The 17,583-nt window shown below is 42.8% G+C and overlaps 1 protein-coding gene across 2 annotated transcripts in view; it reads right to left on the bottom strand.

The window, feature by feature from the left end:
• FAM120B (family with sequence similarity 120 member B) overlaps window positions 1-17,583 on the bottom strand; it is an 84,816-nt gene that overhangs the window by 15,587 nt on the left and 51,646 nt on the right. For both annotated transcript variants that reach the window (XM_060242632.1, XM_060242642.1), the window contains 3 exons: window positions 4,981-5,187; window positions 1,376-1,484; window positions 191-328 (listed from right to left, as the gene is read on the bottom strand). In XM_060242632.1, the coding sequence (XP_060098615.1) occupies window positions 191-328; window positions 1,376-1,484; window positions 4,981-5,187 (454 nt within the window). The remainder of the gene's footprint in view (window positions 1-190; window positions 329-1,375; window positions 1,485-4,980; window positions 5,188-17,583) is intronic.

Raw genomic sequence — 17,583 nt, 5'->3', positions numbered from 1 at the left:
GACATTTTATGAAATTGGATCCAACATAGCAGAAGAGTCATTGGCTCTAACTCCTGTATGTGAAAAAAGTCAAAGGTTATAGTAAATTATTTACAGGGACTGCAGAGCATTATTCATCTATGAGAGAAGATAGAGAGAGAAGATAATTATTCATCCATCAAATGTGTTATGTGTGCATGGAAGGAGTTACCAGGAGTTTGGAATTCAGATGAAAAAGCAGGTGTCTGAGGGCCTCTCCTTGGGCATCCTTGGTTTGGAAGGTGATAGTGATGAGGCGGAATCCTGCCTGGGTCCTGAAAGCAAGAAGCTCCTCCTCTTTCTCTTCTCTCTGAAAAAATAATTTATTCTACTTGATCTGAAAATCAAAAACCATCTCAAATTCTCATTGGACAGTTTCACAGTAACAGGTTAGATACAAATTACTTTATAAAGATTACGAAACCATTGTTATTCTGCACTGAATGTAATGGAAACATAATTTAGACAAGGAAGAAGTGATTCTGGTTGGGAAGGCAGAATGTTTTGTTGTTAATTTACCAGACTTAGATGAGTTAAGCTTTCCATGGTAGATAAGTTAAGAGCTTTGGGATGCTCCTGGACCTGACGCTGCAAATCACAGGCTGTTGCCATTGCTAGGAAGCCTTCTTTCAGTGACATCTAGCTTGTAAACTGGCTCCTTACCAAGATACTGTTGATCAGGCTCTGTTAATCCATACTAATGAAACCTCCAGACTGGATTACTACTATGTGATCTTGGTTGGGCTACCTTTGAAGGCATTTTGGAAACTCCAATTGGTACAAAATACAGCAGTAAGGTTCCCTCTGGGGTCAGCCACATAACATGCAACTCAAGTGTTATGCCAACTACACTGGCTACCAGTTTGCTTCCAGGCTCAGTTCAAAGAATTGGTTATTACTTTAGACCTTTGTGGACTAGGGTCCTCATACCTATTGAAATCACATATTCCAGTACAGTCTCCTGTGACAGTTACATTCTCACACAGCTTCCTCTTAAGGTTCCCTCCATACAGCTACAGCAAGATCAGGGGCCTTTTCTGCAGTGGGCCTAGTCCTTCATGATGGTGTGCCAAAGTGGGTGAGGAGAGTGCCTTCCCTTGCTACATTTAGGAAGGCATTTATGGCAGCGGTATTCCAGCACTTGAAGCTGAATTTTGTTAACAGATTTCACTCTGGGCTTGCTGATCTTAGATATTTTAACTCTTGCATGTTTTAAGTCTGAATGTTTTAAAATTGATACATTGTGTGTTTTAATCAGTTTTGTTTATTGCATTATGATTTACACCTTTACAACTTTGTTTACTCCAAAATAATGTCCACAGAATGGATTTATTAGAAGAGCTAACATGATACCTACCTGGCACAAAACTGTTCTCCCTTTGTCTGCTCTGGATTTTTCTACCTTTTGCTGAGCATGCTTTGCAAATAAGAGACAGCAAATTCTGAAACTTTGAGAGCCAAGATTCCTGCAGACAGCAGACAAAGATAACAGTTGCAAATTCAGTCTCTTTTGGAGACCAGCCCCAATGAAATACCTAACATGTTAAATTCATACCAACTCATGGATTGCACTAATTATAGTTTGGAATCCAAACTACAGTCCAGACATGCAGATCAGAACTACTTCTCTGTTTTTATTTCCACCTCCTCAGCACTCTCCTACTCTTCCAGAGGCAAAAATCAATGTGGAGACATCATACCAAAAAAACTATGCAATAGCCTTACTTTACACTCACTTAAAATAAACCAGAACAAAGTTTGCTTCCAGTGGCACCTTCAAGCCCCACAAAGTTTAATTCTGGGTATCAAGTTTTCTTGATCAGATAACCACAGAGTATTATTGTTGATATAAAGCCTGTGGGTATAACAGCAGTAAGCCACAGAGCCCTCTGAAATTCTACTCTTGGGGATCAAGGGACCCTCAGGAACAATGGGGCCCCCAAAAAGTGTTAGGGAAGATGTGGCCAAAAAGTCCTGCTCCGTCCTGCAGACCCTGCTCCACCCTTCCCTCCATGGTTTTCCCAACACCTTGAGAGGCTTTTCTCTCTCTCTGGTAGCCTGCCTGCTGGGAGAGTCAGGACTCCCAACTCCATTTCCATATTCTGAGGCCTTGCTTCTGGGTCTCCCACTGCCCAGCACCTGGTCATCATGGGGATAGTTTACTGCCTTGTGTGCCCCTGGAGGAATAGCCACTTGCCAACTGACTGCCTTCCCCCCTGGCACTCCTTTTAAAATAGTGTGTCCAAGATGGTGGATGTCAATGTGGTACAGAGAATCACCCCCAGGATCAAAAGTTATAAAGAATTTATCGAAAAGAAAATGTTTACAAGCATACTCTTAGCACAGTGCCAGACTGAGCAAGGGATTCAAAAGAAAAGGGTAAAAGGCAGTTCCTCTGCCCCTCCCTCTATACATGCCCTATCTGCTGTTAAATATAAGGCAGGCTCTTTAGCTCGGAAAGCTACAGATCTCTACAGGCTCTGCATTACATTGAAGGCTTCCTCAGGTGCAGGCCAGCACATGGCAATGGCCATCTCCTCCAGACCTCTATTTGACAGACTCAGAACAAAAGAGACCTCCTTGCTGCAAGGAGTTTTTATCATACTTGTTTCTCTACCCACTAACCAGGTCAGGCTGGGTCAAGGAAACTTTTCCTGAAGTCTCCAGGAGTTTCGTCTTGAAGTCCTTCTAGTCTTTAATACTTCCAAATCTCTGTTCCCTGCTTGGGAGTGGGGAGACTGTCTCTAGCTGTACCTACCAGGATTTCTTAAGAGGTAGATGAGGTGAGGCTGGGAAGCCATTTTATTGACTTCCCCCTCCCTGCCTGTTTTCTGACTAGAAATGATTATTTTAAAACCTCCTAGTATTGGTTTTACTCAGGTCAGTCCTCTACCCCAAAAATGCATTTCTTAACAGAAGGGAGACATTAGCAAAAAAATCAGGGGGGGGGGATGGAGAATCTCAGCTGGAGCTGGATCTAGGCACCATAGATGAGTTAGACTTTTCTGCTTACAGGTTCTTTAGAATTAGAGCTAGGATAATAAGGACATCCAGTCCATTATTTCTTTCTTTTGCTCTCTGAGAGTTCAGGTGCTTCAGATCTAAACAGCCTGGGGCAGGCAACTGGTTGTTGATATGTTCTTTCAGAGTGGCTTTACTTAAGATTTTTTCCTTGGCTCTTTTTATTTTATTTTCCTCTAATAGTATCTTGTCTGCTCTCCTTTTCACGATTTCCCAGTTTTTTCTTCTGCTAACAACTGCCCTTTTACTGGTCAAGGTGAAGATTCCACTGGATCTGTACAGGTTTATGATGTTTATTATGCTAGAGAACTTGAAAACCTCTTTGTCTTATTTTAGCAGACTTGAAACAAACACAGATTTTATCTTGACAAAATATATCACTGTCACATTAAATATCCCATGCACTCACCTGGGCAGAACCAAACAAGATACTTTAAGAGAGTTACCAAGGCAATGGCGGTTTTGATCATTTCCTGCTGGAGCTGCATAAGTCCTGGCTCTCTCCTAGAGAAGTACTTTGATCAGGGCCAGCTCTAGGGTGCATAGCATCCCAGGCAGCCTTGCTGCCCGCCACGTTGTTCTTCTGCTTCAGGCCAACAGTGCTGCCCACCTGGATCTATACTTTCCAATGACATCCAAATGCAGACACCTGGGTAAAGGAACTGGCTTTCTCTCCACAAGCCATGATTCTAAATTGCAGTTAAACTCTGGTTTAGAATCCCTGGTTATAGGGAGGAAAACTCTTCAATTTGTCCAGGTGCCTGCATTCAGACATCACAGCCAGTTGTAATGTGATAGCTCAGAGGTGTCAAATACGTGGCCTCAGGGCTGGATCAGGCCCCCAGAGGGCTTCTATCAGGCCAACGAGCAACTCACTGTCTGTCATCCACTTCCTTCTCTCTCTCTTGCTTCTTTCTGCATCACAGCTTGCTTTGCCAGGCTTGCTCAACTGCACAGGAGCTACAGAGCAAAGCCTCTATTTTCTCCACTGACTGACACAAAGCAACTTATGTACAAAAGCCTGCAATGCCCAGCCATTTTATGTTTTCCCCTGGGTCTTAGGCGCAAAGCATTGACCATGAGATTTCTCTAATGAATGCCAATAAATCAAAAATAGGTTTGCAACTTAACAGATACATACCTGAACAACACCCAAATAGCCTACTCAAGATTGCTACAGATTTTGATGCAATAATTCAGAGCAAGAAGTGTCAGCTATCTGTTAAGTAAACAAAACACTGCAAGAGTGCTAATCTTTTATGCATGTTTTAATTTTTTTGTCAAATTTAATTATGTTTGTCTGTGTCCTTTATCAAAGTTTACATATCCACTACCTGGCATTACATTTTATGACACACATGGCCTAGCCTGACAAGGTCTCATTTATGTCAGATTCGGTCTTCATAACAAATGAGTTTGACACCCTTGTGATAGCTCCTCAAACCTCCAAAAAACCTTTCAGTCATGCTCCATGGCCAAGGGAAGCTGGGATTGTACAGGAACAGAACAAGCTGTGTTCATGCTTGCCAAGGACAAACAGATGTCTGAATGCAGCCTACACCTTGGACTAGAAACACCACCACCACCACCACCAACGGAACTTTAAACAAATATTCTTTATTAATCCCAAATCAAAATCAACTCCCTACAGAATAAAGGTCTTCAATTTTGTCCTGAAAGTCTCACTATACATTTATTTGACTACTTCTCTTCATATATTAAGGAGGTGATCTGTACTTTTACTTATCACTAGAGCAGTGGAAACAATACCAACTGGTAACTATGTTCAATTTTATTGCTGCTAAAACATGGGAGCAGGAAAACTGCTGGAGATGTGCAGGACATGTAAGAGCACCAGAGAAATGAAATAAAGATAGATTGATAAAGAAATTTAGTTTTTTGGACAAGGATGTTTCTTTAAAACCAAGCCTTGGTACTCACATTGCCTTCCAAAAGCTCCTGTAAAGGCCATTCTCTGTGAGCCTGCTGGTATTTCTTTTGAAAGAGTTTCCCATCAAATAGGTTCCATGGCATTAAGACATCCATTCTGAAGGGGAAGCCACAAGCACTATTGCTCATAATCAACATAGACAGGCCACGGATAAAGAGAGAACCAAGCTGTACTGCTCTTGAATCAATCTGGGCAAGCTGTTAAAATAAACATAAAATTACAGAGACCAGCCTTAATTGGTGCTTAACATAATTTCATAAACTTAAAGGCAGCAGCAGAAGTTTTTAATTTTCATTTGTGTCACCCAATTGCAAACATTTTTGTTGGCCATTGGGGGGGCGGGAATCCAGAGGAGACAGTAAAAAAGTCCTAAAGCACATTTTAAAAATTAGGTTCAGCAATTTTTTTAATTGTTTATCTAGTTCTACCAGCAGTGTTAATGAATAATATGAAATGAAATAATGTAGTGGTTCCATATCTCCAATCTAAGCTGAAAGGAAGAATTTATCAGAAATGTGGTTTAGTTATCCTGTTGACTTCTTCCATCTTTCACGGGGATGGAAACCACTGCTACTCTACATACTAACAATCCATTTTATCCCTGCATTTCTTCTAGGGAGGAAAAGAAAAATACATTTGAAGTGGTGGAAGGAGAGCTGAAGGAAATGCTGTTGGGAGTGGGGAGGGCAAGCATGCAATATGGAACAGCAAAACTTAAGGACAGATTATTTAATAAAATAATTTTAAATTATTGTATTGTTTGAACAATGAAGTTCTGGTTAGTAATTCCAGTGTTCAAACACTTATAGCAGGGGAGGAGGGTTATGATGTACTGAGAATCTGAACACAATGGCTGCATGTATTCGTTATATATAAATAAAATGGTTAAAGACGGTTTCAAAAAACTAAAGAAATAAGTGCCTGGTGTGTTCATTCAGTGACAGCACCTCACAGCCCTGATCCTTCACTTGCTGGCTATGGCCCAAGTTCTAGTTTACCTTGCCAACCATATCAGACATGTGCAACATGCTCAGTGTGTGGTGAGGAGCTATGCCAGCTGCTGTAACCTTCCTGAGGAAAGAGTGGTAGTAGTAGAAAAAGATGGAGGGATCCAACCAGCAAGCTACTATGGCCTGAATGCTTTCCAATGAAGCCAGAAACAAAACCTTCTGCCCATGCCACAACGAAAGCTGAAGCTCTGTCCCCCCTGGCAACTCTTGCTGTGAGATGTGTGCATTCTGTCTTTGATGGATGACTTAATTACTGATGATTAATTTTACATTTCACTTTTCAGGCACTCCAACAGTATAAATACAGGGATTCTTTTACAGCCAAAATAATCTTGCTGCTTTGGGGAGTTTTGTGTGTTTAACGGGAAAAAAATACTTGAGGGTACCATGTGGCAAATTCAGATAGGCTGTCTGTGACTAGACAAGCACTCCATAATTTATCTTTAAAACAGTACCTTTGTTCTTTATATACAGAATCTTTCGGGAGTGGCAATGGTAACAAAACCCAAGTTTTAAATGCATAAATGGTTTACAGTCACATTTTAACTTGCCTCTGAGTGGAAAATCAGCCTCTGCTTCTGCCATATATTTTGGAGGACCTCTGCAGTGCCACACAGATGCAGCCAATAGTTTCATTTTTTCCCCTGTGGGGTAGTCTTGTGTGGCAGGGGGTTGTGTGTGAATGAAATATCTGACTAAGGCTGTGGTGACACACACTAAATAATACACTTCCGATCCACTTGCAGTGCTCTTTCCAACTGGATTTTATTGTGAGAACTAGCAAAATCCAGTTGGAAAGTGCATTGAAAGTGGGTTTAAAGTGCGTTATTTAGTTGTGTGACTGCAGCCTAGGTCAAGCAACTGGCACTCATACCAAATGGTGGCAACTGTACCTTAACTCACTGATTTCCTAAATAAACATATTTGGTTAAAATCTGTAATAAAAAAACCCCATTTCATCATATTTAACACATTATAATCAGCTTGGCCTGCTGAACCCTGTCCCCTCCGAAGGGACCTTACAAGCTCTTTTGCAGGTTAGTGAGAATAAGAAATGCTGGGGTCTCTCTTTTATAACAGTTCCCACCCTACCTGCCAACAAATCAGAATAAAAGTGACTGATCCTCCAACTGTATGTTCATCAAGATGCAGAACCATTCTCAAAACATTTGAACATGACATTCATGATTTTTTTTCAGTCTTCCCTCAAAAATTATAACATCACAAATTATAATCTAATCTAAATCAATTGGACAGAAGTTGTGCATGTGCTGGTATCTTTTATTGTTCACAGAACTGAAAACTTATTTCATTTGCAAATGAGAAATAAATGTAATTAATGTAAAGAGTGGCAAACCTCCAACCTGAAATAGGGAATGTTGAATCAAATCACGCAATGATAGCAATGAATGCACCAGGAGTGACCCTGGGTATCTAAGGGCAGTAGTCACCATCACAGTGTGGTTGACACAGCTATGGATTTGGATAACAGAGAACTAGCTTCAGATCATTACGCAGCTTTAAATTTATATGCTACCCACTCCACAGGTGGACTCTGGGCGGCTCACAGTCATAATGCAACAACAATACCTTATACTTATAAAATCAAAACATATATACAATTTATAATTTAAACTTAAAACTCTTTGCCTATGATGGCATCGGTTCACTTAAGTAAGACAGTAGTAATGCTGGGAAACTGTAGCTTGGTAATAGATTGTTTAGATGCCACCTTGACAAGGTGGTAACTTTAGCTGGCATCAGTCAGCTTTATGTAGGAGATGAAGGTTTTGCCCACCTTGACTGGCTGGAATGCAAAATGCCATTTATTTTGAAAACACATTTAAGATGAATTTTTAAAAGACCCCAGCTTTCTGTTTAGTCAAGCAAAGGCAGTGTGGCTTAAAAGAAAAATGCTTGCCTAACTGCAGTATCCACTCAAGAGCATAAAACTAGAATAACCAGTTCTTAAATGTCCCCAAAGTTTCATAGTAAATATTTAACAGTAAACAGCTCAGCAGTTTAGGGTTTATATACTCAGGAAGGTTTATTTGCTGTGTTTCAGGAGCAAATTTGTGTAAAGTGATACTTCTGTTGAACAAAACTGGTATTTACTGTAAGCCAAGGCTCTAGAGTGCAGCTAAATAAAGATACCAATATCACTTTACATTTTTGTGTTCTACTGAAAAGAACCTGCAAATCAAAACAGAATGAGAAACTCACTACAAACAGAACCATGTTTGTTAATCAAACCCAAACCAATTAAATTTACTTCTATAGTTCAAAGGGATGTGGGGGCATGCCCACATAGCAGTTTTCTGCATGTCTAGTTCACTTCTATACCGGGGAAAGATGGGGGCCTTTCTCCTGCAAAAGGAAGTAACAGCTGTTTAAGTCACATAGCTAGCCTGCTATGTGAACCAGATGATGGACAGTATGGGTCAGAATCATCCTGGACAAATACTGGATATGCTACATACTCTTGAGTTCCATCTGCTACATCAGAACAGTATATGTCTTTATGACCACTTCCTAACAACTGACATGTCTCTGCATTGCGATCTCTCCCAGTTTATAGTCCCAGATTCTCAATATTCTATCATGCTGTGGTATTTGGTGAAGCTTCTTTTACTGGGTTATTTTTTTATCATTCCACTTAGTTAACAACAGCATGTTCCCCCAGCACAAGGAACTGTCCACCAACACAAGAGGCTCTTCCATGAGTGGAACTACCACTTGTGTTGGAGGATGGCTTGTTGCACTAAGGTTAGATCCTGCTGGAAGGAAGATGCTGCTACTAGCTCAGTGGAGTGGTAGGATACAACCCACTGTGCCAGGGGAGGAGGCAAGCCAACAATGGAAATGAGCATCTCACCAACTGTATTCTATTTTAAAAAGATAAATTTTCTTTGTAAGCTTATTTAGAAAACAAGTTGGTAGGAAAATAGGGCATCACTTGAATGAATCTCTTTGAATGGTTTATATTCAAGAATCAAAGTACAAAATGCACATGTACCCCACGAAGACAGCTAAGACAGTGTGCAGCATACAATTCAAATCTCACCTCTGCCAAGACCGCCTCCTCCACTATGTCCCTGGAAGGGCGTTACACTCCAGTAGTCGAAATCTGCTGGTGATCCCTGGCCCGAAAGAGGTCCAGCTGTCCTCAACAAGGGCCAGGGCTTTTTCAGTCCTGGCCCCAACTTGGTGGAACACTCTGCCAGAAGGCATCAGGGCCCTGCAGAATCTTTTACAGTTTCGCAGGGCCTGTAAGGCAGAGTATGTTCCGCCAAGCCTTTGCATGAGGACAGTGACGGTTGCCATGCTGGCACCTTTTCCTCTCCACCCCCTCTTGGGGGGATCCCCCCACCCTGATGTGATCCAATAACTGAATAAGAGCACTTCAACGACACCATCAGGGTTTTTAATGTAACTGATTTTACTGGCCAGGATAGGACAATTCATAAAAAAAAAACTCACTAAGTGCTCTTTGGTACACCAGTCTCTCATGGTTTCAACCCTTTGTCTGCGATATGAGAATAATATTAACCTAATGTGAAGGGCTGGCATAAGGAAATGATGTGTTCTGAGCGCTTTAAATTGCAATATAAATGATATGACAATGATAATGACGATGAAGTACACAGACTTGTAAAATTAAGCTTGTGCCTATTTGATTTTTTTTAAAAAACGCTCAGAAGTGGAAGCCCACATTCCCATGGCCTCTTCTGAGCTTTTAAAAGACATGCCTCTAATATAACACATGCCTATCCTTCACAGTTAATGCGGCATGCATGTGTTTTGTAACTGGGTATGCAAACCTAAGTACAAAAGATAAAATGAAATTGTTCCTTAGCCTCCTTGGGCTATAATTTTAAAAAAAACACACACAGAATTTTCTTAGTGACACAATGAATATACATTGTAAAGTGATTTTATTGTGAAAATAGAGGCGGCAGATGTTTGCTAGAACAGGGTTTTGCTGATTACATATTAAGTCACACAATGAAAACATACCAGAACTAGTAGAAAAAATATACATAAAGTCTACTCCAGTTTAGATCCCAAATAATTCAATGAATGCCATTCCATGCTACACTAGATACCCTCTATAAAACATATAAACTTCTAAGAATTTATTGAGCAAGCTGGTTTAGATATAACATGCCTAGAAGCCTTACTCAATGAAGGTCATTTTTGAGACAATTTTAATTTAGTATTACTGGACATAATTATGTGCTTTTGGATGAAAAATGGGGGTATGTAGTAAAGCATGAACTAAGTTAACAGAATAAAAACTAAATGCAACAGGGAAACAAAGAATTTTAGCTCTCCAGATCTTATTCTAAATATACTCATAAATTTTGAAGTGTTTTTACTGTAGCAGCCTACTTCGCGCACATAATGGTAGGTTTCTATTACAATAAACTCCTTAAAGATCTTTCTATAAATTCCTAGATGTTTTCAGTTGAAATTCTTAAAAAAAAAAAAGTCTGGATGCCTTTTACAACAACAAAATAGCAATGGTCATAAAGGGGAAAGACCCAGTACAATAGTCTGGCACTGAAAACACCACCAAGCCATTTACATACTGCTCTGTGATTGCACTGTTGTTCTGACTTCAATTGAGTTGGCTTTTTTGGCCTGCTCCATGGTATCAGAAAGTTTGTGTAGCACAATAATAAAGCAAGTTATAAATTTCACACATACTGCCTTTTCTTTTGTAATCTTACAAACTTAAAGCATCAGAGATAGAAATGACCCAAAAAGTACAGCAACTGTTAGAAGAAGGTAAACCAACATGTAACACAGATTACCACATGGCTAAAGAAATCCCAGGCACTAAGTTACCATGGGACCTAAAAATTTCATTGTGGCACCTAGTATTTTCAGCAATTATTTTATTGTACCATCTTCTCAGCAGTTCTCAGTGGAAATACAATTATTATTTTGCACTGGAACATTGTTGCATAACTAAAAATAATTTGTATGTAGTGTTTGTTTATATATAAACTTAACTGGTTCATTTCTTAACCAACTGATTTCTATACTGGGTTGCATTTAATTAAGTGGCGCTTTCTAAATTAAAAAAGTACATACAGTCTCAGAGAATCACGAAAGTTTGTGTTCCAGTGCTCTATAAACAAAGCCAGTTTTGTATAAATCTATAAGACTAGAGTTTCGTTATTCCTCTTCTGTAATATCTCACACCTTGGCAAATAGAAGGGGATGACATGGAAGTAGTGACAGACTTCACGTTTCTGGGATCCAAGATCACTGCAGATGATGACTGAAGCCGTGAAATTAAAAGACGTTTACTCCTTGGGAGGACAGCTATGGCAAGCCTGGGCAGTATAATAAAATGTAGAGACATCACCCTGCCAAAAAAAGTCCGTATAGTCAAAATGATGGTATTCCCAGTAGTAATGTATGGCTGTGAGAGCTGGACCATAAGGAAGGCCGAGTGCAGAAGAACAGATGCTTTTGAGATGTGGTGCTGGAGGAGACTCTTGAGAGTCCCTTGGACTGCAAGAAGATCAAATCAGTCAGTCCTAAGGGAAACCCAGACTGCTCACTGGAAGGTCAGATGCTGAAGCTCAAATACTTTGGCCACCAAATGAGAAGGGAGCACTACCTGGAGACGATCCTGATGCTAGGAAAGACAGAAGACAAAAGAAGAAGGGGACTGCAAAAGATGAGATGGCTGGACAGTGTTACTGATGTAACAAACACGAATTTGAGCAGACTTCGAAGGATGGTGGAAGACAGGAGGGCCTGGCGTGACTTTGTCCATGGGGTCACAAAGAGTCAGACTCGACTGTGCAAATGAACAACAACAAAATATCTCATTTTAGGTCATTAAAGCCAGAGTCCAGATTCTTTTTATTCTAATCCACTACTGCAGGGGTGGCCAACGGTAGCTCTCCAGCATGGCCAATGGCTGGAGCTGATGGGAGTTGTAGGCAAAAAAGATCTGAAGAGCTACCGTTGGCCACCCCTGCATTACTGGTAATACATGCTAGGGTTGCCAATCCCCAGCTGGGGTCAGGGGATCCCCTGGTTTGGAGGCCCTCCCTCTGCTTCAAGGACAGTTATCAGAAAGTGGGCGGTGGTGGTTTGAATGTCCATTGGGCACCCCACTGGTCCCCATAGACAGGCCCGTAGCCATAAATTTTGGGTGGAGGGGCCCAGAAGCTGAAAAAATTGGTGGTGGTGGTGGGGGCGTGGGTGTAGCTCTCTTATTTTCTCACTTTCTGTCTCTCTGCTGCTTTCCCCCTGCTTTCTCCCCCTGCTGTCCTAGAGGCTCTCCCGTGGAGAGGCCCTACATAGGGAATGGGGGGGGTGTTAATAGAGCAGCCTCCCCCCCGCTCCTCCATAGCTACAGGCCTGCCCATAGGTATAATGCTTGGCCCTGTTCTAGCCTTCGTCCCATCCCAAGAAATGCAGGCTGTGGGGATACGAACAATCACCCCTCTCCAATACTGCTGCTGTGCAATGCTAGGTCTATCAATAATAAGTTCTCAGTTCTCTGGGATTACCTGGTGGAACAAGAGATAGTCCTGGCTTGTGTGACCAAGACCTGGGTGCGGGATGGTGAAATAGTTGCCTTGCGGCAGCTGACCCCACCAGGTTTCTCGGTCCTCCACCAGTCTCTTGGACAGATGGGTGGGAGGGGGTGTGGCATTGCTGATCTGGGACTCTTATTCCCTCAGGGCATTCCCTGATACAAAGATTGCTGGCACTGAATGTGTGGGCCTAGTGTGGGAAGCCAAGGAGAACTTGGCCATTTGGCTGGTATACTGCCTGCCTAACGCCCCAGTCAATGTCCTGCCTGGCCTGATGGAGGCCATGTCCACCTGGGCATTGAGGTATCCCAAGCTTTTAGTCCTGGGAGACTTCAATGTCCATGCAGAGGACGTAACCTCCCTGCAGGCTAAGGACCTAACGTCATCCATGGCAGCGTTAGGGCTCTCCTAATTTGTTTCGGCTCCTACACATCAAGCAGGACACACGCTGGATCTTATCTTTGCCTCAGGGATTATGGTGGGCCATATCACCACAGATGTGGTGCCGTGGTCAGACCACTTTGCCTTGAAGGCCTGGCTATGCATGCCAGGTCCTCCCTATTTAGATGGTGAGCACAGTTATGCTCACCCGCAGAGCCTGACGGACCCTAAGGCATTACAAAAGGCCCTGCGAAACCCAATTTACCCTGGCAGCCCTTTAGATGGCCTAGTGGAAGACTGGCATGCCTGTCTTTCCGAGGTCATTGACATGGTGCCCCCCCCACCCCGGCACCGTCTTCATCCTCGTGATCACTCATCTCCTTGGTATTCCATGGAGCTGAGACAAATGAAGCGGGAGCTAAGACGGCTAGAGAGAGCGTGGTGAAGAGCTCACAACGAGGCTACAAGAGCATCCTACAGGTCCTTTGTTCAGACCTATGAGATGGCCATGAAGGCTACTAAGGAGTTCTATGCAGTCTCCATTGCATCTGCAAAATCGCGCCCAGCCCAATTATTTAGATTAATTCGATCTTTGACCTCTTTGCCTCAGGGCATTCCAAATGCTAGAGAATTGGTTATTGGCTGTGAGGCTTTTGCAACCTCCCAGCCACAATTGATACAATGTGTGAACTAGAGGACTCTCATCCGTCTTTGGGTCTGACTTTGGACCACTTCTCCTTGCTCTCTCAGGAGGAGGTTGACAAGATCCTGGTGGCTGTGAAACCGACCACTTGACCTCTTGATCCCTGCCCATCATGGCTGATTAAAGCCAGTGGTGAGGAAGTTGGAATTCCCTTGTGTGAGATTGTTAACACATCCCAGTCATTAGGGATGTTCCCAGGGGCACTGAAGGAGGCAGTGGTCCGCCCTCTCCTGAAAAAAAATCTTTGGACCCTATGGTCCTACTAACTCTGAGGCGTTTTACTTCCCTCCAAGAATGGTATGGAATTGTTTTCTGTGGCCCTGGAAGGTAGGACCAGAACCAATGGGTTGAAATTAAATCAAAAGAGTTTCCGGCTCAACATTAGGAAACTTCCTGACCTTTACAGCGATTCCTCAGTGGAACAGGCTTTCTTGGGAGGTTTTTAAACAGAGGCTAGATGACCATCTGACAGCAATGAAGATCTTGTGAATTTAGGGGGGAGGTGTTTGTGAGTTTCCTGCATTGTGCAGGGGGTTGGACTAGATGACCCTAGAGGTCCCTTCCAACTCTATGATTCTGTGATCTCTCAATTCGCTACATTTCCATTACCATAGCTGCAGCCCAGTCAATCCTTGCAAGGCTGTTCCCAGCTTCCAGACTAACCTGCCTGAGTCCATCATGGGGTTTTGAGGAGAGCTACCAGATGCTATGCTAAAAATTTGGAGCTTCTACCAAAAAAAACCCCAGCCCCCCAGAGCCCCAGATACCCATGGATTGATTCTCCACAATAATTTAATTTAATTTAATTTGCAATTTATACGCCGCCCTATCCCGCAAAGCGGACTCAGAACAGCTTACAATATTAAAACATTACACTAACAATAAGTAAAACATATCAAATTAAACACAACAAATTTAAAATCCCATAAATATAATACATACAGATTAAAATAAGAAGACCATAATTCAGACAATGGTAAAGCCTGAGGCCATAATTCAGCAGTTAGTACAACTTAGTACAGCTTCAGGTCATTGACACCACTTCAGGTTGTGACTCAGTCCCTTGACCCAGCTCAAGCACATGGATAGTAAAGTGCTGGGGGAAGGTTTCAGAGGATGCCCAAGTAGATTAAAAGCTTGGAGGAAGAGCTCCGTCTTACAGGCACTGCGAAACTTAAGTAAGTCCTGCAGCACAACAGGAGCTCATTCCACCAAGTAGGGGCCCGGATTGAAAAGGCCCTGACCCTCATTGAGGCCAACCGGGTGTCCTTAGGACCAGGGTTCACAAGAAGATGTTGCAGAGACGATCTCAAAGCCTGGCGGGGCTCGTATGGGGAGAGGCGGTCCCAAGGATATGCAGGACCCAGGCCATATAGGGCCTTAAAGGTAAGAACCAGCACCTTGAAACAGATCTGGTACTCAATGGGGAGCCAATGCAGTTCACGCAGCACCGGCTGCATTCGCACCCATATACGCCTTAATGCTAATAACCAGGCTGCTGCATTCTGCACCTGCTGGAGTTTCTGGAGTAGAGTCAGGGGCCCACATAGAGAGAGTTTCAGTAGTCTAATCTGGAGATGACCATTGCATGAATCACTGTGGCTAAATCATGGGGTGCCAGATAGGGTGCCAGCTGCCAGACCTGCCTCAGATGGAAAAAGGCAGTCCTTGCAGTGGGGGCAACCTGGGCCTCCATAGATAAGGTGGCATCCAGGGCTACCCCCCAAGTTCTTCACCTCTGTCAATGGCACTAATGGAATACCATCGAAGGGTGGGAGACTGATCCCACTCCCCCCCCCCCCCCACAATCCAGATGCAGAATTTCCATCTTAGATGGGTTTAACTTCAGCTGTTAAATAACATTGAGGAAAGGATTGCCCCCTGCAGCACATCACATTCAAGTGGGTGTTGCTGGGACAACTCCCCTGTGAGAGTCACCCTCTGTTCCCAACCATGAAGAAAGGAGGTTAGCCACTGAAAGACTAATCTCCGGATCCCTGTATTGGCGAGGTGGTGGGCCAACATCTCATAGTCAACTATCAAATGCTGCTGAGAGGTCTAAAAGTATCAGCAGCGCTGATCCGCCATGGTCCAGATGCCTCCAGAGATCATCCACCAAGGTGACCAACACCATCTCTGTCCCATGGGCAGGCGAAAACTGGACTGGAAAGGGTCCAGGACGTCAGTTTCCTCCAAGATGGTCTGGAGCTATGTTGCCACCACTTTCTCCACTACATTACCCAGGAATGATAAATTCGATACTGGGCGGTAGTTAGTAAGGACCATGTCCAAAAATATACCTGGGGAGCACAACACGGATTATCCGCATGTGTGTGCTTGAACATAAATCTAGAATTAAAAACTTTGTGATGGATGCTCCCCTCACAGAACATTTCAGAAATTTTCAGCACAATCCAAATAGTTTGAGATATTTTGTAGTGGAGAAATCTCCCATGAGATTGCAGGGAAGAGTGGACATGACAAAATGGTTGCTTAGACGTGAAATGATATGGATATTCTTATTGCAAACCTTAGCTCCCAAGGGTTTGAATAATGATTGGGATCTGGCATGTTTTTGTGATGTAAGAATTTGTTTTGTAATCTGTTCTATAAATGTATCTGCTGCATGACATCATTCTGGGGAGTTAATACTGTAGATTTAAATGCTGTAAATTTAAGGAACGTAATGTGTTGCAGGCAGCTGCAACTATTTAAATGAATTGCCTACCAAAAGTGATTTAGAATGATTTATTCAAACCTACTAGAATTTCTGTAAGCATCAGCATCGAATGAGATTGTAATGATTTTTTTGAAAGGTATGTTCATTTGTATATGCTTTTCTTGGTACCTGCTTAAAAGATATCATTTTAGGATTGTTTTTATGTTTAATAATTTATTTGTGTGTACAGCTCATAGAAGCAAAAACAAAACACTGGATAAAGTACTGCCGCGTTGCGATCTACCATCTGTGCCATGCTGCACAGAAGAAGGATTTTATGGAGCATAGGTCTCTTTGAAAGACTGCCTTTTGCAAGTATCACTCTTCGGAGCATGGTTTTCCTCACAGGATTTTTTCAATTGGAATTTTTGTCAACACCCCGTTTTGGAAAAATATCCGACAGTTATTGCCTTCGGAGTGACTTTGGGGGCTGCCCTTTGTTCCTTATGTAATGCTATTATTATGTTGTAAATTTGTGAATTTATATTTTCAGAAATATTAATGAAACACAGAATTTGTTTACAATTATGAGGCTGGTGTTCGCGGAGGCTGTTTTCCTATTTCCCTGCTCCATTATCCGAATGGCTCTTTTTTTTTTTTTGGTTGCTCAATCCCCAGATGGGGGCAGGAGATCCCTTGGTTTGCAGGCTCTTCCCCCACTTCAGGGTCATCAGAAAGCAGAGGGGAGGGAAATGTCTGCTGGGCACTTCAATATTCCCTATGGAGACCGATTCCCATACGGTATAATGGAGAATTGATACACAGCTATCTGGGGCTCTCGGGGGGCTGTTTTTTTAGGTAGAGGCACTACATTTGCAGCATGGCATCCGGTGCCTCTCCCCAAAATACCCTTCAAGTTTCAAAGACATCTCACAGAGGTCTGAGAAGAGCAGAACAGGGCAGAGCAGCTGGAGAAGTTGCTGGGAATTTCTGAGTGTTGGAAGACTTCATTCTGAGCTTGTGGGGCTGCCTAAAATTCTGAGGTGTGATAGCAGGGGAACTGCTGTTTGTTTGGTCTTGTTTGGTCTTGTTTGGTTGAGTGGGCTAAAGGAGAACGGAAGATTGGAAGCTCTTACCATGAAGCTTCCTTCTCGGTGGTCCTGGAGTGGGACGGTCCTAAACTGCTGGGAGTAGGCTCCTCCTCCGGAACAGGGTCGTTGATCGCTTGATCCAGCCTGGGGGAGGGGCCGCTCCCTTAGGAACTCCTCAGTCCA

This window comes from Heteronotia binoei, chromosome 1 (assembly GCF_032191835.1).
Source record: "Heteronotia binoei isolate CCM8104 ecotype False Entrance Well chromosome 1, APGP_CSIRO_Hbin_v1, whole genome shotgun sequence".
Classification (NCBI taxonomy): domain Eukaryota; kingdom Metazoa; phylum Chordata; class Lepidosauria; order Squamata; family Gekkonidae; genus Heteronotia; species Heteronotia binoei.
Note: the sequence above shows the minus strand (reverse complement) of the source record. Positions and strands in the feature narration are given on the sequence as shown.